The sequence below is a fragment of the Siphateles boraxobius genome, unplaced genomic scaffold (assembly GCF_051911475.1).
Source record: "Siphateles boraxobius isolate OS27281-9 unplaced genomic scaffold, OSU_SipBor_1 41, whole genome shotgun sequence".
NCBI lineage: Eukaryota > Metazoa > Chordata > Actinopteri > Cypriniformes > Leuciscidae > Siphateles > Siphateles boraxobius.
In genome coordinates this window covers 12626750-12648008 of record NW_027509042.1, presented here as the reverse complement: position 1 = coordinate 12648008, position 21259 = coordinate 12626750, and the positions used below count along the sequence as shown (strand labels likewise).

The following is a 21259-nucleotide window of genomic DNA, read 5'->3' as shown; positions in this document are numbered from 1 at the left end:
TTGACTTATTCATTCCATGAATTCAAATATTTTTTAAAGATTTGTCAATTTCTAAAGCTATTCATATGCAAAATGTGTATGTTTTAGATGCTGAAAATGACTTCCACTTCAGTTACGAAAAACTAAAACCACACTACACGCAAACACTTGCAATCATGTTGGACTGACTTTCAAGTATGCAGCACACTCTCTCGACCGCTGCAGATTTTGAATGATTACTGAAGAACTTGAAATGAGCACTTCTTTGTCTAAGCTTTAAATCACACTCTGTATTTTAATACTTTCAGTACTCAGGGCATTGAAAATTGCCTTATAGACATGATTTCAAATGCTGTATGCTAGATGATGATAGATCCTAAAGTGAGCCCTATATAGGGGCGTATTGAGGCTGCAGGGTGGCCTCATGCTCTCTGTACAGCCTGGCCCAGCATGCTTGATCCCAAACATGCTTTCATAAGCTTTTTCCATTGTGATTTAAGGCCTCGGGATATAAGGAACTCTGACCTTTCAAACAGCTGACTATAACACTTCAGATTTTATTTTTTTCTCATATGATAAGGCTACAGCGAAGCGTTCAATTGTCCTTTTGTCAATCCTTTGTTCATGCCTCTGCCTCCCAAAATTGTCTTTACTCTGGTTTATTGTTTCCCGAACAATAGCTCTGTACTCAGCACTGACAGTCTGTCTAAACATCGCCAAATGGTTTCAATACAAAGACCAGCTCTTAAAAAGTGCTCGGACCGATATTCAGCAATTGTTTTGGGGCAATTTGGGACAATGAGGAGGCTATCAGGGTTAAGGTGAGATACTGGGAATGGAAAAGTGGAGGCGGTTCAGGTACATGTGCGTTTTGTGTGTGAGAGCCAGAGAACGAGTATGTGTGGCGGTTGAATGATGGTTGATGGTTCATTGCTGACAACTCAATGAATGCCTGGGGGAAGACTCTCATAATGCAACATTTGGGCTGCCGCAGTGTTCTCTCACAGGTTAAGGGAAGGGATGTACAGAGAACTGCCACCTTAGCCCATAATGTATTCTTCACCAGCGCTCATCATATCAGCAGCAGGCAGACCTTAAGGAAATGTACTTTGTGCTCTCCACACAATGTGGGAAAGTGCTTACTGTGACTGCACTTAACACAGAGCAATGTGGAATCCTAGATTAACCTTGCTTTGATTTGGCTAATTTGGCTGGAGTGACATTTCCCAGAGGCTATACGACCAGTCTCTCTTGAGCTTTTCAAATAACTCTCAACATGCACAATTCGGCAGCCAGCCGAGATTGCGGATGATAAGGGGCAAGTTCACATTTGAATACGTTTCTGGTACATAATCAGTGTCCCTTGAGCCTTTAAAATGCTCCAGTGTGTGTGTTTTTAGGTATGGCAAACAAGTTGGTTGATGCATCAAAGGTTGATTTCACAAAGGATCCATTCTTTATTAAATGTCACTAAACCTTGGTAATTTCCTCTTTTGGTGCAATCAGTAAGATAAATGATAGTTCATTGTGAAGTCTCTGTTAGGAAAAAGAAAATAAATCACTGAACTAAGGGAATTATGGAGTGAGTTAATCACTGATAATGATCCCTCTGGTTTTTAGCTGGAGGAAGAAATATGGTAGGTTGTAGTCAATGTTTGTTAATTTTGTAAGTTCGCTTCTTACCTGAGAGCAGTTGTTTTAATAATGTGATGATTGTCACTGCTGTTGAGATCTATTGAGTATTTGAATGTATTTTACGTTAAGTGTACGACAAATAAATTTACTTGCGTTTCCATAGACACTGAAATGTACAATATGGATGTATTTACAGGACTAAAACATAAATTATTTTCATAATACATTTTTTGTCATAAATTACTCACCCTCATTTCGTTCCATACCTGTAAGACCTTTATTCATCTTCGGAACACAAATGCAGATATTTTTGATTAAATCCGAGAGCTTTCTGACCACCCCATAGACTGCAACGTTTTAACCACTTTCAAAGCCTGAAAAGGTAATAAAGAGATTGTTAAAACAGTCCATTTGACTAGAGTGAATCAAACGTAATGTTATTGTCACAAATCTACCATCACCAGCACCAGATATCTTCACTCCACCCACTCGTTCACTTTCCCCTGAATACTGATTATCTGCACCTGCCTTCACCACCTGTTGCCACTCAGCTTCACTTGCACTATTTATACACAGCAGCTTCGTCAGTTCTCTGTCCGGTCTCGTCGCTGTTACATCGACTCACCCGACTCTCTACCGTTACTCCTGAATCGTTTACACACCAGCTAATCTACTTACCTCATCATCCGGTCTCCATCCAGTCTCCTTGGATCCTCGTCTCATCTGATCATCCTTCCCGTCTGGTCTTCTCCTCTACTCTCTCCGGTTCTCCATGAACGCCTGCATTCAGATAAGAGACTCGTTCAGACTTCCTTCAGTTCACATCCTGTCTACAACGTGCATCTATCAACTGCCATTATCTTTCCTGTGCTCATAATAAACTTTGTTATTATACAATCTGTCTGTGTCCTGCCATTCCATGACAGAAGACCGGACCAATATGCAAGCCCCAACGGATCACGTTGAGGAAGAGGCTTCACCTCCGATTCCTGTAAACACCAATTTGCAGGAGATTATTCAAGCGCTTCATCAACTAGTCACCCAGTCTTCTTCGTCCGCCTCTGGCAGTCCCATGGCCCGACCAGCGACCTACTCAGGTGAGGAGGGGCAGTGCAGTGGTTTCTTGCTTCAGTGCGAACTGTATCTGGAAATGCAAGCCTCACTATATAGTCTATTCACGATCAATTATTCCGTCTGCTACACGGAAACTTATCTGTTCTGAGTATGCATTACAGTTCCGCACTCTGGCAGCTAACAGCAGGTGGAATGAAACAGCTCTGATTACCGCCTATCGTCAGGGCCAATCGAGACATTTGCTTACAACTGGCGATTTATGATGATAACATCGGTGTGGAGAATCTCATTAAGTGCTCCATCCGCATTGCTCAACGTCGCACAGCCTTTCTGTCTGATCACCCTGCACTGCCTCCTCCTCGCCCAGTTACGACTGTCAGCTCTCCAGTGCCAGAAGCCATGGAAGTAGATTCGATCCATTTGAGTTTCTCTGAATGTCAACGAAGCATTAACTACAATCTATGTCTTTACTGTGGAACCGCGGGTCATCTCCTCATCACATGTCCAGTTCGTCCGCCACGACCAGCGGTGAGTACGGTTGATCTTCCTTTCTCCATCTCAACTATAAAGTATACCCCAGTCATACTCACCTATTTATCACGATCTCTTCCAGCGAAAGTGTTGATCGACTCCGGTTCTGCAGGCAATTTCATTTCACTCTCTGCACTTCAAAAACTCCAAGCTCTACCGAAATCCATGAATCAGCGTCTGCATGTACAGTCCATCCTGGGAAAACCGCTTGGTCGTGGTCATGTCAGGTACTGCAGTCCCATCCTTTCCCTTCAAATTGGCTGCCTGCATGGAGAGAAATTATCCTTTCTGGTACTGGAGGGCTCCACCGCTGACATTATCCTGGGATGCCCGTGGCTGGAACTCCATTCTCCAAACATCTGCTGGTCTACAGGAGAAATCCGTCAGTGGGGAGAAAGCTGTTTTTCTCAGTGTCTGGCCCCTATCAAGAAGGTTTCCTCTTCCTTATCCACCTCAGTGTCCAAGTTATACATCGGTTCAACCACGATTGAAAGTCCAGCCACCGACTTCGAACTTGAGATCCCCATCTACTACCGGGCGTTCCAGGATGTGTTCAGCAAGCAACTGGCTATAAAACTTCCACCTCATCGGCCATGGGACTGTGCGATCGACCTGCTGCCTGGGGCGACACCACCTCGCGGTAAGATCTACACGCTGTCCATCCCGGAACAGAAGGCCATGGAGGAGTACATCGAGGAGGCTCTTCGTCAGGAATACATCCAACCTTCTACGTCCCCTGCCGCTTCCAGTTTTTTCTTTGTGAAAAAAAAAGGACGGAGGCTTGCGCCCCTGCATTGATTATCGAAACCTCAACGCATCTACTGTCAAATTCCGTTATCCCCTTCCTCTGGTTCCAGCCGCATTGGAACAACTCCGTGATGCCCGGATCTTCTCAAAACTAGACCTTCGCAGTGCTTACAACTTGATAATTCGAAAGGGGGATGAATGGAAGACAGCGTTCATCACCCCTGCTGGGCACTACGAGTATAGGGTCATGCCCTTCGGATTATCCAACGCTCCCGCAGTATTCCAAGGTTTTATGAATGAGATCTTCAGAGATTACCTCCATCGGTTTGTTGTCGTTTATATAGACGACATACTCATCTACTCATCCAATCTGTCTGAACACGTCCGCCATGTGAAGATGGTTCTTCAGCGACTACGCGATCACCAGCTCTTCCTTAAAATAGAAAAATGTGAATTTCATTAGGAATCCATCCAATTCCTGGGGTATGTGATACATTCAAATGGCATCTCCATGGACCAGAGGAAGGTGGAAGCCGTTGCTAATTGGCCACGCCCTACCAACATCAAGGAGATTCAACGCTTCCTGGGGTTCACCAATTTCTATAGAAGATTTATTCAAGGTTTCAGCAAAATCAGTTCACCCATCATCTCCCTGTTAAAGAAAGGGGCCAGTCTCTGTCCTGGACCACTGAAGCCACCAATGCTTTTGAGAAACTCAAAGAGTCCTTCTGCTTTGCTCCTACCCTCTGTCATCCAGACCCAGATCTTCCATTCCTAGTTGAGGTGGACGCTTCGACCACTGGGGTAGGAGCGGTTCTTTCAGAGCGGCAGGGGAAACCTCCCAAACTCCACCCATGCACCTTTTTCTCCAAAAAACTGTCCCCGGCGGAGCAGAATTATGACATCGGCAACCGGGAACTGCTGGCCATCAAGCTAGCCCTGGAGGAGTGGAGACACTGGCTGGAGGGAGCGAAGTACCCATTCAAAGTCATTACCGATCATCGTGACCTGGAGTATCTTCGAGAAGCAAAACGACTCAACTTTTCACTTTTCTTCACTCGATTCAATTTCACTGTTTCCTACCGTCCAGGCACCAAGAACATCAAGGCTGATTCACTCTCCCGGTTATATCAACCAGAATCCACCTCCCTGAATCCGGAACCAATCCTCCCTCCAGCCGTGATAGTCAGTCCCATTCAGTGGAGTATGGATGATCAAATCGCCGAAGCCACTCAAACCGAACCTGCTCCACCAGGAGGTCCTGAGGGACGGACCTATGTTCCATCACGTTTGTGATGTTCCATCACATCTCCGGGCTCTGGACACCCAGGCAGCCGACAAACCCGCTCGCTCTTACAACAATGCTACTGGTGGCCCAATATGACCCAGGATACTTCCCGATATGTGAGGAGCTGTCCAGTCTGTGCCATGACCAAAGTTCCTCGTTGTCTTCCTGAAGGCAAACTGGTTTCCACTTCCAATACCCACACGACCCTGGTCTCACCTCGGGGTGGACTTCATTACCGACCTTCCCCTGATTCCCACTCCTGTGTTTTGGTGGTTGTAGATCGTTTTTCGAAAGCCTGTAAGTTGATTCCGCTACCTGGCTTACTCACTGCTTTAGAGACCGCCGAAAAACTCTTCAATCAAGTCTTCAGACATTTTGGGATTTCCGAAGATATCGTTTCAGATCGGGGACCTCAATTCATTTCTCGTGTCTGGAAATCCTTCTTCCAGCTCCTTGGAGTCACTGTGAGTCTTACCTCGGGATATCACCCTCAGTCCAATTGCCAGACAGAGGAAGATTCAAGAAATCGGGAGGTACCTGCGGTCATATTGCCACAATCATCAGGACTGCTGGAGTCGATATCTACCTTGGGCCGAGTACGCTCAAAAGTCTCTCTGTCAATCTACTACCGGTCTAACTCCATTTCAGTGCATCCTTGGTTATCAGCCACCCCTGTTTCCCTGGTCAGGTGAGCCTTCTGATGTCCCAGCAGTCCAGCAATGGTTTCAAGAGAGCGAGAGGGTCTGGGACTCAGCACACGGGGCTGTTCGGAGACACAAGGGCCAGACAGACACGCGGAGGTCTGCGAATCCCACATATCAACCTGTACAAAAGGTCTTGCTCTCTACCAGGGACATCCGTCTCCGACAGCCCTGTCGTAAGCTGAGTCCCAGATTCATAGGTCCGTTCGCAATACAGAGGCAGATCAACGAAGTTACCTACCGGTTATCTCTCCCTGCACACTACCGTATTTCACCCTCTTTTCATGTATCACTCCTTAAACCGTACATTAACCCTCTGGTTCCTCCTTCTCCAGAAGCTGATGCTGACGAAGTACCTCCTTCTCCTACCCTTGACCCATCTGAAGACAACATCTGTCAAGTACAAGACATCCTTGACTCTCGACGACGGGGCGGCCACCTGGAATATTATAAGACATTCTAGACCGAGCTCTTCTGGAAGACTTCCATACGGCTCATCCTGATCGCCCAGCACCGAGAGGACGTGGACGTCCCCGCCGTCAGACATTTTCGCCCTCAGGAGCTGGCCGTGGAGGGGGGGGGGGGGGTACTGTCATGGATCCACCATTACCAGCACCAGACATCTTCACTCCACCCACTCGTTCACTTTCCCCTGAATACTGATTATCTGCACCTGCCTTCACCACCTGTTGCCACTCAGCTTCACTAGCACTATTCATACACAGCAGCTTCGTCAGTTCTCTGTCCGGTCTCTTCGCTGTTACATCGACTCACCCGACTCGTTCAGACTTCCTTCAGACTTCCTTCAGTTCTCATCCTATATACAACGTGCATCTATCAACTGCCATTATCTTTCCTGTGCTAATAATAAACTTTGGTATTTGCAATCTGTCTGTGTCCTGCCATTCCATGACAGTTATGATTCGACCAGATTAGCTACTTTTTGTATATTTATTATTTATTTTAGTTTACATTTTAGTAATTTTATGTCAAATAACATTTATTTAGCTTAAGTTTATTTTATTTTAGTAATATTAGTACTTTAACTGATTTTCAGTTAGTTGCCAAGGCAGCAGTTTTTTTTTTTTTTTAAGTTTTCATCTTATATTTTATTTTATTTCAGATTTGTTTCAGTTAATGAAAACAATTTTAAATAGTTTTAGTTTATTGAACAATAACAGTTTGATTTAGTCAATCTTTTAAACATTTTACATACCGAATGCTTTCTTTGAAAAGCATACATTATGTCCTGCTTGGCATAAATCTTTAATTTGTGCTCGGTCATGCTAGATTAGATGTCATGCTAAAAAACATGTAGTTTTTATGGTGAAAGAAACTTTCACCATGCATTCCTTAAGGTTTGGGTGAGCAATCTCATACTATAATGTTTACTTCCTCTGATGTCCTATTTGTCTTTTCATCTTTGTACATTTGAATATGGATTGTTTTTGCGTGAATACGTTTGACACAATTTATCCTATTTTACAGTCTTTGCCTCTGTTCATTTGTAAAGCATTGGGAGCCAAATAGCACCTTGTCAGCTCAGATACACGTCTTTCTTCAGTTTCTTGATAACCCCAAAGCAAACTATTTTGTTCAATTTTTCAGTTTGTTACCTACTATACAGATGTAATTGTTTTCATGCAACACGCAAATATTTATGCAAATTACAAAAGGATTGAATAATTTGGTCTTGGAGCTCTTGTATTTCTATCGGTGTTGTACCAGCTAGTCAGAATAATGTTTTTTGTTTGAGGAGCAGTTCGAAATGTAAGTTTATGAGAGAAGTAGGCCTAATGTCTGATTTGTTAAAAAACATTATTTTCAGTCAGATCCTTTCAATGAATCAGTGATCCAGTTTACAAAACTGATCTGAATGATTCTTTCTTGACTCAGACTGATTTTCAGTTCAATTAACTCCAACTTCATTTAACTTTAAAGGGGTGGTAAAACATGATTTCACTTTTCTAACTTTAGCTAGTGTGAAATGTTGCTGTTTGAGCATAAACAACATCTGCAAAGTTACAATGCTCAAAGTTCAAAGCAAAGGAAGATATTTGCTTTTAAAGAAAAGGACTACAACACACGGCTGGTAGGGACTACACCACATTCCTCCCGGGTTAGTGAAATCACCAACCCTAAAATGTACATAAACCCCACCCCCGGGACACGCAGTCCATGTTGAGACACGCAGTCCATATTGAGAAGAGGAAAAGTTTTTGTATAAGAGTACATTTGTGAGTCAGCTCAAACTTTAGCATCCTTCTTTTCACAAACAATAAAAAGTCACTCTGTGTGCATCTCACAACTCCTATACGAGCGATTTATAGATTATCATGACAGAATATGCTATTTGAAGATAGTTAACTCCACATCAGCAACATAAATTCATCAACTAACCATTCAGAGACGTCCTGTTGCATTCTACATGTTGTCACTTCTTCTTGAGTCTCTCCATCTTTGTCTGACTCTGTTTTAACATTAAAGGCAGAACAGTCTCTGTCATTTTAGTGTGGCTGCGTGAGGTAATTGCAGCTGCTAACACACAAGAGCTCTTGAAACCCCGCCCTCTGAGGGAGCTCATTTGCATTTAAAGGGCCAGGCACAAAACGGGGCGTTTTTGCTAACCCTCAAAAAAGTGACATCTTTAACATGCTATACAAAAATATCTCTGTGGGGTATTTTGTGCTAAAACTTCACACACACACACTCTGGGGACATCAGGGATTTATTTTATATCTTGTGAAAAGGGCATTTTACCACCCCTTTAATAATTTTGTCTCAGCTGTTAACAGCACACTGGACATGAATATCAATGACCCTATCCCTAACCCTAACCAACCTAAATATCTGTCATATATTTGTCATAAAAAACATTGTTTCCCATTAATTATTAAAATATTTCAAAACTTTTCATAATAACAAAAAAAATTGTATTCCATTTTTTTGGCAAAGCATCTGCTAGACAATCAAATCGATCATAATGATTACGATATATATAAAATTTGGCAGTTGTTGTCTATGTTTATTCATAGTTGGTGTCATCTGAAGGCCTCAGAGGGGTTGGCGTCATCTCTTCACAGGTGTTGGGTCATCTTTGTAAGAGGATAGATCCAAACTGGAGCTGGCATAATAGATGGGCATCCTGAGGTAGAAACAGAAAAGCAAATGTTTCTGAGGGGGAAAAAGGCTGTTTTTGTAACATGAAATATGATTTGAATATGAAGTTGCTGTCTAATATGACACCCATGTATTTAACTGCAGAGGATGAAGTAACATTACATCCTTCTAGATGCAAATTGTATTCTAAGAGATTGTGTGTACAGATTTTTGGTCCAATAAGTAATACCTCGGCCTTATCCGAATTTAATAGAAGAACATTACTGGTCATCCAATATTTTTATTCTGACACCTGAATGTGTTATTTCGAATCTTTAACACACATAGTCGACTTTGATCATTTAGGGATTTCATCTGGTTGTGATTAAATAAATGATTGAGAACCCTCGGCATAACAGTAGAAATTACCAAGGGGCAGCATGTTTATTGAAAATAGCAGAGGGCCAAAAACAGACCTTTCTGCACTCCGAAATGAACTGATGTTAACTTGGATGATTCCCCATTTAAAGCTCCACTAGGTAGCTTTTGTAAACAAATATTTGTTAAAACTGTCATTATGTCCTGAAAGTAGAACATGAGACAGATAATCTGTGAAAAAAATCAAGCTCCTCTGGCTCCTCCCTGTGGTCCTACTGCCATTTGCAGAAATACACCGCTCCCGGTCAGAAACAACCAATCAGAGCCAGGAGGAATGTCTTAGCAGTGTCAATCACGCTCGTGTACGCGCTGATCACCCCTCTCTTGCACAGCGCGAGCGCGTACCGTCGTTCGTGACTCTCCTGTTCGAACTCGTTCATCCAAATGAACGAATCTTTTTTCGAGTCATTTCGTTCGTTGAATGAACGAAATGACTCCGAAAAATACTCGTTCAAAATGAACAAATCTTCTTTCGAGTCATTTCGTTCGTTGAATATAGGTGAGTGGTATAATAAAATAGGAGCTCAGTGCTCCTGTTCGAACTCGTTCATCCAAATGAACGAATCTTTTTTCGAGTCATTTCGTTCGTTGAATGAACGAAATGACTCCGAAAAATACTCGTTCAAAATGAACAAATCTTCTTTCGAGTCATTTCGTTCGTTGAATGAACGAAATGACTCGAAAAAAGATTTGTTCATTTTGAACGAGTATTTTTCGGAGTCATTTCGTTCATTCAACGAACGAAATGACTCGAAAAAAGATTCGTTCATTTGGATGAAAAAGTTCGAACAGGATCACGAACGTGCATCACAGAACAGAGCAAGGCAAGCATTTGTGCTTATAAAACTTAAAGTTTTTTATTTATTTTTGAAATGACCGATCGTTTCGCTAGATAAGACCCTTATACATCGTCTCGTATCGTTTAAAGCCCTTTGAAGCTGCACTGAAACTGTCATTTGGTCCTTGAAACGTTTGTGTCCTATTGAAGTCCATTATATGGAGAAAAAGCCTGGAATGTTTTCATCAAAAACCTTAATTTCTTTTCGACTGTAGAAAGAAAGACATGGACATCTTGGATGACATGGGGGTGAGTAAATTATCAGCAAAAGTTTTTTTTAAAAAGTGAACTAATCCTTTAACGTTATCTTAGTAGCTATTTATAACTTATAGAAAGAGTGCAACCTTATAAAGTTACATGTATTGCAAAATACATAATGATTTGAGGACCAATTTTGTAGTCAAAGTATGAGCAGGCCATAGTCAATGTAAAGCATATTGTTGATGTTTATTAGTGAATGTTCCATAACTGTTTATAATCCGCCATCATCGGTGGTCCTGCTTACTAGCCTGCGCGTTCACGGCAGGCTCCGCTGTGGGGGAGGAGCTGTGGAGGGAGGGCTGTAGCGCAGCAGACAGCAAGGGGGCTGGACCTGTAAGTTGTGCTTCTTCAAATTTTCAGGCTAAGTCAACATTTCATCAAAACTCCCTACTGCAGCTTTAAATAAACAAAATGGTCACCTAGGTAGGTACGAACTAAACCACCTTAATGCCTTTCCCTGAATACCAGTGTAATTTTGCAATCGATCTAAGAGTATACTATAGCGCTGAACGCAGCACTAAGATCAAGAAAAACTAGTATTGAGATGCAGCCTTGGTCAGAGGCTAGAAGTAAGTAATTTGTCATTTTAATGACTGCAGTTTCTGTGCTATGATGGGGCTTGAATTGAAATTGTTCATTGATATAAAAAAAAATTCAGGGGGGATCACAATTGAAATGAAGAAGTGAAGAAATTGACTTTGAAATAGACATTGTAATATTCAAAACCTTTCTGAAGGGCCAAAGGCCCACCATAGTTTCACCAAATCCTGTGGAAAACACTGCAGAGCAATCTTATGGCTAAGGCATGAACCATTTTAACATACTTGTTTTTATACCTTCTTTTGTGTCCTTTTTGGAACTTGAAAACTCCAATCCCTATTAATTTGAATTGTATGGAAAAGAGCGAAGAGAACACTATACAGGACAGGTTTGGAACAATATGAGGGTGAGTAAATGATGACAAAGTTTTCATTTTTGTCTGAACTATCCCTTTCAAGCTTTTTGATGTCAGATCTCGAATCACTTTGATGCATTATGAAGCACTTGGTCAAAACACATCCCTCCCAAAGCCTCGCCTATCTCTCACTTTTTTTTTTCCATCGCTCCCCTTGCTTTTTTTATTCTGTGGTTTTTTTGCTGAGTCAAAGGCTCCTCTTCCGTATGCAAGTGCAGGATTTACCTCTCTGTGCCATGAGACAGATTCACCTCACTGTAAAGTAGGGTATAAATAGGTTTCACTGAGGAACATTACAATAAGGTTGGATCCTGGTCTGGGGAACCCTGGGAGGTTTTTAGTCCAATAGAAGCATGGCCGCCTCATGCTGTGCTTTATTGCCTCTCATTACTCATGGACCTCAAGTCATATTTGTCATATTGGCACAGTTCTGATTTCCTCACAGTATTTGACGCCAATAATATTCCTCCCTGTGTGAATACGGCTCATTGGGGAGATGCTTCCCACTGGATGTCTTGCCAACAAAGCAATTATGTGCCTTAAACCTTTTTTTTTTTCAGTTTTCTGGGTGCACTTGGGTTTCTTTTACTGGTGTTTGTACTGTACCTTTAAGCATTTAGCTATGAATTAGTGCATGGGTGTGGAAGAACTTTTCTGAAGGATTGTGATTGTTTGTTTTCTTATGTTCACAGCCAGGAAGTACGAAAGTGGGGAGTATTTAAATATCACAGGCATCACTCGGGATCAAGCAGGGGACTATGAGTGTGGCGCCGAAAACGACATTGCTTCACCTGACACTAAGACCGTGAGAGTCACAGTCAACTGTGAGTACCATATACTTCTTTTGTTTATGTTTGTTTACTGTCAGACAGTGTAGAATCACATGCACAATTACATTGAGTCTTTTCCCCCTCTCTTACTGGAGATACTGACTGGAGCTCTGTTCTGAAACCTAGTGAGGCTGTCAACTGTCTACTGCACCCTAACTGAAATGGGACATTGCAAGTGACCGATTTGGAAAGCTCTACATGGGCAGAAACTCCATGTATTATAAAATAGCAGACATCTTGCAAAGCACACAGGAAATTTGCCTCACATTTGATTTAAATGGAGTGTGTTGTTAGCATGTTGATAAGCTAACGGGACAATACCCTAATAAAATCTGTTGGAATAGTCTTATTTAATTACTCTGAACTATTTTATTGATCCTGAATGATTTTTTTTATGATTTAGTTTATAACTTTACCTTTTATTATAATTATAATTATAATGGTAGCACTTTATTTTACAGTCCTGTTCCCCATGTGCATACTTTGTAATTATAGTAATTGCAATAACTGGGTAATAACTGGTACTAACCCTGAACTTACCCCTAAACCTAACCTTAACTCATGTAGTTACCTTATATCACCCAGTACTTTCTTACACTGTAAGTACACGTAAGTGCATGTACTGTAAAATACACCCATTATTATTTTAATAATATAAGGTCAGATTTTAACTAAATACTTAAATCATAAGATATGGGTGCAATGTACTTATTGTGTTCATGTTGTATTGCAAAACACTTCTGCTGCTATTGATGTGGGATACGGGTAAGGTTAGGGACAGGTTTGGTGGTAGGGTTAGGTTTAAGGTGAATTAAGGTATAAGAAAAGGGTCAACAGTGTAACTAATTTTATTTACAGCTGTTATTAATTTCTGTAAAACATCTATGTAAAAACATGTATGTATACAATAATTGCTTTGTATTAAATTATTAATTTAAATGTTAGTACATAGTAGATAAAGAAAGTTAATTTAAATTGGGACCTAATGTAATATTATATATTATTATAATGATGTAATATAATATTATAATATATAACCAAATACACATTTCGGTCATCTGCCATCTTAAATTCCGTTTCAGCTCCTTGTTGTGGCATCTGGCTGCTCACTAGATTTTGAAACTGAGCTACAGTCTTACTTCTGTATCTCCAAGGCCGACTGGGATGGAAATTAGAATAGAATTCGTGGTACTGGAGTTCCTTAATATTTAACGAAAGAATTCCCTTTTTTGTCTGGGATGGAATGATTAATTTTCAGTGAGGAATGGTCTCAGTGTTATACGGAGTCTTCTATTATGCAGGTAATGAGTCTCTCAAAGTGTGAAAAGACTGTAATGAGCACTCCAAGCATTAATGAATTATACTGACTTTACCCATCATGCTCATAGTTTGGCTCTGCCTCCCACCATATACAGGGGGAAGGACACTTGACAGTTTCTCTTCCTCCTCTGTTCTCTTTTAAGTCATTTTGTCTCATCTGCGGTCACAGGGATCATTAATCTCTTTGTCTCCGTATGTACCATATGCTGAATCATGGCACAGCGAGAGCACATGAATCAGATAGCCCGACACTCACACCAGAGTAAATGTGGCGTTCAGACCATCAAACGCCAGCTCCCTTTACTATCATGCAAACACAGACTAATGGGCAGATAACCACTTGGAAATGTCAAGATTTGAGCGGGAATGGCTAGATGACAAGGATGAAGTCATAAGTCATATCACATCTCCTCCCCGTCGATTGTATTGACACTCTCTAATGAGGAGTGAAGCTGAGAAGATAGAGGAACAGCTCAGTGCTGAGTCTGCTGGTCCGAAATTTCTTCAGCTTAATGACCATTTCAATGTGCAATTCCTTCATTTTATACCCACTTTTTTACACTATTCTACATTCTACACTATGCTACATATCCGTTTCTTGGGTTGATGGTGGCAAGGGATCAGGGTTTGTTGGGACATTCGAGAAATTTTTTTGGTGCCATCAACCAATCGCCATTGTCCTGACATTTTCCTGCTCAGGAGAGTTTAGTCATGTGCATTTACACTAATGGATGGCTTTTTCCAGGCATTATAGACCTCCGTGGAACCAAGAGGTTGATGTTTCGGTTGATTCACAGTGATTTACAGTGACAGCTAATGGAAGCAGGAACAACTGATCTTGTTCCCTTCAAAACATTTTGCTTTAGAGTTGGAAAAGCAATAGACATAATCCCAATGTATCAATCAAAGCACTTTAACCCACTAGAGCTGGGTAAAGAATTAGCAGGAATGGAGGCACCAATGCTTGATTTAGAAGGAAGTGATATCTCACCATTATGTCCCAAAATAAAAGTGATAAGGATGCGAGAGGACTATTCTAGTGCCCATTTCCTTGCTCAAAGAAATCCTTGATGTGAAATGTGCAGAGCTAATATGTTTTTATTCAACCACTAACAGTAAAAAGGAAAGAAAAATCTCTGCATCAGAGTATAGTAATATATGCTGTACTTTATCTGAGGATATTACCAGTGTAATGTGGTGGGCATGGTTTCATTGTGTATTTCAGTTTGTATCATTCTGTATGAGTTTAGGTTACCAATTCATTTCAAGTAGGCTAGTTGTTAATAAATTCTTACACAAAATCTGGTTAAAAAAGATTAGTGTAAAATGTTGCATGGGCAAAACTACTGATGATGTGACATCTGTGACACCTTTCTTTGAATTTGTAGATTTATTAGTCTAGCACGACTGCAGATAGTGTGACTCGACTCTGACATTTCAAGGGTAATCAGTGTAATTAAATACACACGAAAATAATCCAGTTTGAAAATAATTACGGCTTTTAGGTATGTGCGGAACTGACCTTCAGGTTAATTGCAGATTATGACCACTAATTGAAATAAGCTAATTTATTAGATGAAACCTAATTCTGTGTTTTAATGCATTTAACACATGTGTGTTAGTTATAACTTCATTGATGCCACAAGGACTTTTGTAGAAATTTATGAATAGGATTTTTTTTTACTTTTCAGCCATTTACACCATAATAATATCTAAATGAAGACCTACAGGTCAATGTCAGAATCTTCTGATAAGTATCCTGTGTTAAATAGCCTAATAAAATCCCAACTGACCCATGTGTGACAAACACCTTGAATCATTTACTGTTGTTGTTACTCGTTCCCCAGTGAATCCTCGGATGGTCTTCTTCTGTCAGCATTCTGTGAAAGTCATGTAGATCACTCAGCTAACTGAAATAATATTAACACTTTATATGCCCATGATGACCTCCACATGCAAAAAAAAAAAGTTATTGTTCCCTATCAGGGAACTCGAGCTGCGTGACAACGCTTTGGGAACGCCCCTGCGTGAGTGCATAATGAAGCACGTATGAAATCAGTCCAATGGCGAGACGGAACGTCATAGGCGGGTGACGTCATCGACCAAGAAACTATATAAGCACCCCAAGACCCTTCTGAGTCTTCAGCAAGCGCTCTGTGTGTGAATATATCAGTCTGTGTCTCAAAGTGTTTTTGTCTGTCCTTAGAAATTGCTAGGCAGGAGTTTTTCACATATAAAAAAACTATAAAGAGACGATATATATACAATATGGCGAGCGAACAGCAGTTCAGAAAGTGTGTTCATCCCTGCCCACGTTATATCACGGGTGGGGACACTCACGATCTGTGTGTTGTTTGTATGGGAGTGCAGCATGCCCAGTCAGCTCTCGAGGGAGCTGGTTGTGAGCATTGCGAGCATATGTCAATGAAAACTCTCCGCTCCCGCCGAGTCCTCTTCGAGGAGAGTGGTTAGATGCGCGCTCCCCGCGGTTCGGGTCCCGCTGCTGCCGAGGCACAGCGGAGGCTTCAATTGTGGGGATCGCAAATGGATCTATCAGCGGGGATTGAGACAGGCTCTGCCTTATCTCAGCCTTTACCTGGTAGATTCAGTGCCTCAGATCCGGGTGTGGAAGCTCGCGCTGCGGTTTCTTCCCCCCGGGCTGAGGCACCATCACTTCAATTATCCAGTTCTGAGGATCTGGATGTTGAAAGTATTGATACAGCAGAGACTGGGGACTCGTCACTTCAGTCTCCTGCTAGTGAGGAGCTTATGGAGCTGCTCACTCGTGCTGTAGAAAAATTAAGCATCGAGTGGCCAGCTGATAGACAGGAATCTCGTTCAAAAAGTAAACGTGAAAAGTGAAAGATTCAGAAAAGTGAAAGATTTCTGCCGTCTCGTGCTGCACCTCCACGCCAGTGTCTTCCATTCTTTCCTGACCTCCACACCGAGGTGTCGAGGTCATGGAAAAGACCAGTGTCATCCAGAATATTTAGCCAGCAAACATCTGTTTATTCAAATATTTCTGGGGCTAAGAATTATGGTTATGGGGCGATGCCTAAGGCTGAAGAAACGCTAGCGAGCCATCTATCTCCAGATACGGCATCGTCATTTAAGACACCGGCATTGCCCACAAAGCCATTAAGAAATACCTCGGCTTTGGTGGGCAAAGCTTACTCGGCGGCAGGTCAAGCGGCAGTGTGCTTACATACTATGTCATACTATGATATTACAAGCATATCAAGCAGACCTATTAAAAGATATGAGTGAGGGGGATGAAATTAGTGCTGACGTAATTCGAAAATTACGTCAGGCAGCAGATCTATCTCTCCGTGCCACCAAGGAGACGGCCAAATCAGTGGGCCGTTCTATGGAAGCCATGGTGGCAACGGAGAGACACTTATGGTTGAATTTATCCAACATGAAAGAAAAGGAAAAATCTTTTCTCCTGGACGCCTCGCTTTCAACTGCTGGCCTCTTCGGTGACTCAGTGAATTCGGTCATCGAGAGGTTTCAGGAAGAGAAAAAGCAGGCGGCGGCGCTCCAGAAATTTCTCCCCCTCCGTGTTCATGTCTCCGGGGCTGCTGGGCGAGAGCAGCCCCGGGCATCGAGTAGCTCCTCACACCGGGCGCAACAGAAAAGGAGTGTCGCGTCTCGTGCTCCTCCCCAGCAAGACTGGGCCGAGGCGCGGCGCTCTCAGACGAGGTCTTCCAGGGGCAAGGCCAATCTGAGGACGGTTATTGTTGCCAGGAAGGCTTCGTCGAAGAAGAAGCCCTGACGCCAGAAACGTCAGGGTACTGAGGGTGGTCCCCACCAAGAGAGAAAGGTGTTCGCCGCAGTACACGGCGCCCGTTCTCTCTCTGTGCCCTCAGGGGGCCGTTCTGCCAACCCCGCCTGCGTGCCGGGGCGTAGATGTCCCAGCGAGCGCTTTCCCGAGGGACGCTCGCCCGCTCTGAGGAGCGGTTTAGAGTGGTCAGACCAGTTGTTCCCTGCCGGTGTGCCGTTACAGGGCACTGTGTCTGCCACTCAAAATATTCCAGAGGCCAGTCTCGAGAGACTGGTACCCTTAGTAGAATTTTTGGCAGAGTGGAAAAGCCTTCCAAATGTATCTCATTGGGTCCTGCAGACTATCGAGAAGGGGTACACGATTCAGTTCAGATCACGCCCGCCTCGCTTCAGAGAGGTTCTGCCCACAGTGGTGGACCCCAAGCAGGCTCTGGTTATGGAACAGGAGGTGAAAACTCTCCTGCTGAAGGAGGCTATAGAACGAGTTCTTCCTGCCAGCAGAGAGTTGGGTTATTACAGCCGATATTTCATCGTTCCAAAGAAGGATGGGGGGTTGCGTCCAATTTTAGATCTGCGCCTGTTAAATCGCTCAGTAGGGAAGCTCAAATTCAAAATGCTTACTCTCAAGCAGATCGTGTCACAGATCAGGTCCGAGGACTGGTTTGTCACGATAGATCTAAAGGACGCGTACTTCCACATTTCCATCCTTCCACAACACAGAAAGAATCCTGAGGTTCGCTTTCGGGGGCGAAGCGTACCAGCATCGGGTTCTTCCGTTTGGCCTAGCACTGTCTCCCCGAACTTTCACGAAATGTATGGATGGTGCTCTGGCCCCGCTGCGACTCCAGGGCATCCGCATTTTAAACTATATCGACGATTGGTTGATTCTGGCTCAATCGGAGCATCAGGCGATTCGGCATCGAGATGTCGTTCTCGCCCATATCAAAAAGTTGGGGTTGAGGCTCAACGCCAAGAAGAGTGTGCTTTCTCCAGTACAGAGGACCACTTTTCTGGGCGTGGTTTGGGATTCGACGACGATGCAGGCACGTCTGTCTCCTGCTCGTATAGCTTCGATTCTCTTAGCTGTCAAACAGGCAAAGCTAGGCCAGTCACTCACTGTAAAAGAATATCAGAGGATTCTGGGTCTGATGGCAGCAGCGTCCAACGTTATACCTTGCAGCCTGCTGTACATGAGACCACTGCAGTGGTGGCTCAGGACCAAGGGGTTCTCCCCGAGGGGAAACCCGCTCGGCAAGATCAGGGTCACGCGACGGTGTCTCCGTGCTCTGGCTATATGGAAAGAACCTTGGTTCCTGTCTAGTGATCGACCGATGTATCGGTTTACCGATATTTTTCCCGATATTTAAGCATTTTCCCATAATCGGGTATCGGTTTTGTAATATCGGATTTGCCGATAAACGGCGCCATCTTGTGGCCGTTTTGAGAATTCCGCCATTGCAGCCCGCGTCTGAGGAGATCAGTCAACAACAACTCTGTGCACACGTAAGGTACTTGCTTTGCTTTAATTATTCAACTTTATTTAACATAACAGGCATGCAGAAATGAGGTTTGAGACATAAATGCCTGATATAGTTTATGCAGCTTGGATCTCAAAAATTGAGACGAACTCATGGAGTCACGTAGCGTAATCCGTCATGTCCTGCCCCAATAAAGATGTAACTTTACATGAATTAAATAAAACAGACATGAATGAGTGCATGTTGAAAATAAAAGCGCTGAATTCAATTCTTTATCTGTTGTATTTGCTCACCATTAGTCTCGAAAAAAAGTTCGTTCATATTGCTTAGCACTGGGTCGATCATATTGCACTCACTGGGTAGATGATCAGGAATGCTCGAGCACGGCCACTGAATGAAACTTTTGACAAGATTATCTCGTTTAAACAGCCTAGATTATATTATCATTTACTACATAGCAATTATTTCGCTAATACACATCTAAATATAGTGCTTTGTGGAAATTAATTATTTATTATCTGCACGCGCGATCGCGGTTGAGTAGCCTATATATAGTTCTGTGAAAATGCATAGATAAACAGCACTTTGTCAGAAAGCATTTCATGATCTAGACCTACAAAAATATTATTAATAATTTATAATGACAATGTTATATTCCAGCTAATATCATTCAGTGAATTAATATTACCCAGTGAATTATTCCTCACTCTTATTTTAAACCTATTAAACGGCACATAAACCTTCTAAAACTGTTTAAAATGAATTACATTTCTGCAAAGGTGATATGAATCCCCTGACCATTATTTTCTCCATATGAAACATTAGACTTTTAACATTTATTTTCCCTATTGTTAACATTGTTACTGCTGATGCTTATAAATTATATGTATAATTTAGATATAAATTATATAATGTAGTAATATAAATGTTTTTGATTTATTTACCATTTATGAAAACAAACGAAGCATTTTTTTATTTTTAAACAAAGGCACTTTATTTTTTGGACTCAGACCTCTATATTTATTTGTGTATAAATATAAAGTTTTATATTTATATATTATATAGGAGGGATATTATATATTATTTAGGAGGGAGTGATTATATTATATATTATTATATTATATTTTATATATATATATTATATAGAAGGGAGTGATTGTTATAAATTAAATGGTTTGTTCAGTTCATTTGTGTTGTAATAATTGTGTCAAAAACAGAAGTATAACAGTAAATAAATATCGGTTCTGCATATCGGTTATCGGGCACATAAACATGCAAATAATTTGTATCGGTATCGGTTATAAAAAATCAATATCGGTCGATCACTATTCCTGTCCCTAGGTCCTGTGTTGGGGACTCCGTGTCATTGTGTAACACTAACGACGGACGCCTCTCTCACAGGCTGGGGGGCGATCATGAGTGGTCGCTCGGCACAGGGTCTGTGGCAGGACCATCATCTTCATTGGCACATAAATTGTCTAGAAATGATGGCGGTGTTTCAGGCTCTGAAACACTTCCTCCCAGACCTGAGAGGTCACCATGTTCTTGTCCGGTCAGACAACACATCGGTGGTCTCTTATATAAACCATTAGGGGGGTCTGAGTTCGCGCACGTTATACAAGCTGGCTCGCCAGATCCTTCTATGGTCCCAGGGGAAGCTTCTTTCACTGAGGGCGATTTATATCCCGGGGTATTTGAATCAGGGGGCAGACATGCTGTCGAGGCAGGGGCCGAGGCCCAGGGAGTGGAGACTCCACCCCGAGGTGGTGGAGCTCCTTTGGAAACATTTCGGTCGTGCCGAGGTAGACCTATTTGCATCCAGGGAAACATCACACTGCCAACTGTGGTTTTGCCCAAGTCCTCCAGCCCCTCTGGGGTTGGACGCGATGGTACAGGAGTGGCCGTGGTCACGCCTGTACGCATATCCCCCGATTGCTCTGCTCCCAGGAGTTCTGGAGAGGGTTCGCCGGGACGGGGTCAGTCTACTGTTGGTAGCCCCGTACTGGCCGGCCCGAGTTTGGTTTGCGGACCTAATTTCTCTCCTCGACGGCTCTCCTCTGGAGATTCCGATGAGGAGGGACCTTCTCTCTCAGGCGAGCGGGTCGATACTTCGCCCCCTGCCCAGATCTATGGAGGTTGTGGGCTTGGCCTCTCTCGACTGAGGTCGTGGAGACCATCCTCCACTCCAGAGCTCCGGCCACTAGGAAATTATGGCGTGGAAAATGTTCACCTCTTGGTGTGGAGAACATCAGCTGGACCCAGTTAACTGCCCGGTGGGTGCAGTGCTGGAATTCCTTCCGGA

At 42.7% G+C, this 21259-nt stretch overlaps 1 protein-coding gene across 3 annotated transcripts in view; it reads left to right on the top strand.

Moving 5' to 3' along the window:
- negr1 (neuronal growth regulator 1) overlaps positions 1–21259 on the top strand; it is a 154561-nt gene that overhangs the window by 58008 nt on the left and 75294 nt on the right. For all 3 annotated transcript variants that reach the window (XM_077198471.1, XM_077198469.1, XM_077198470.1), the window contains one exon: positions 12239–12370. In XM_077198471.1, coding sequence (XP_077054586.1) covers positions 12239–12370 — 132 coding nt within the window. The remainder of the gene's footprint in view (positions 1–12238; positions 12371–21259) is intronic.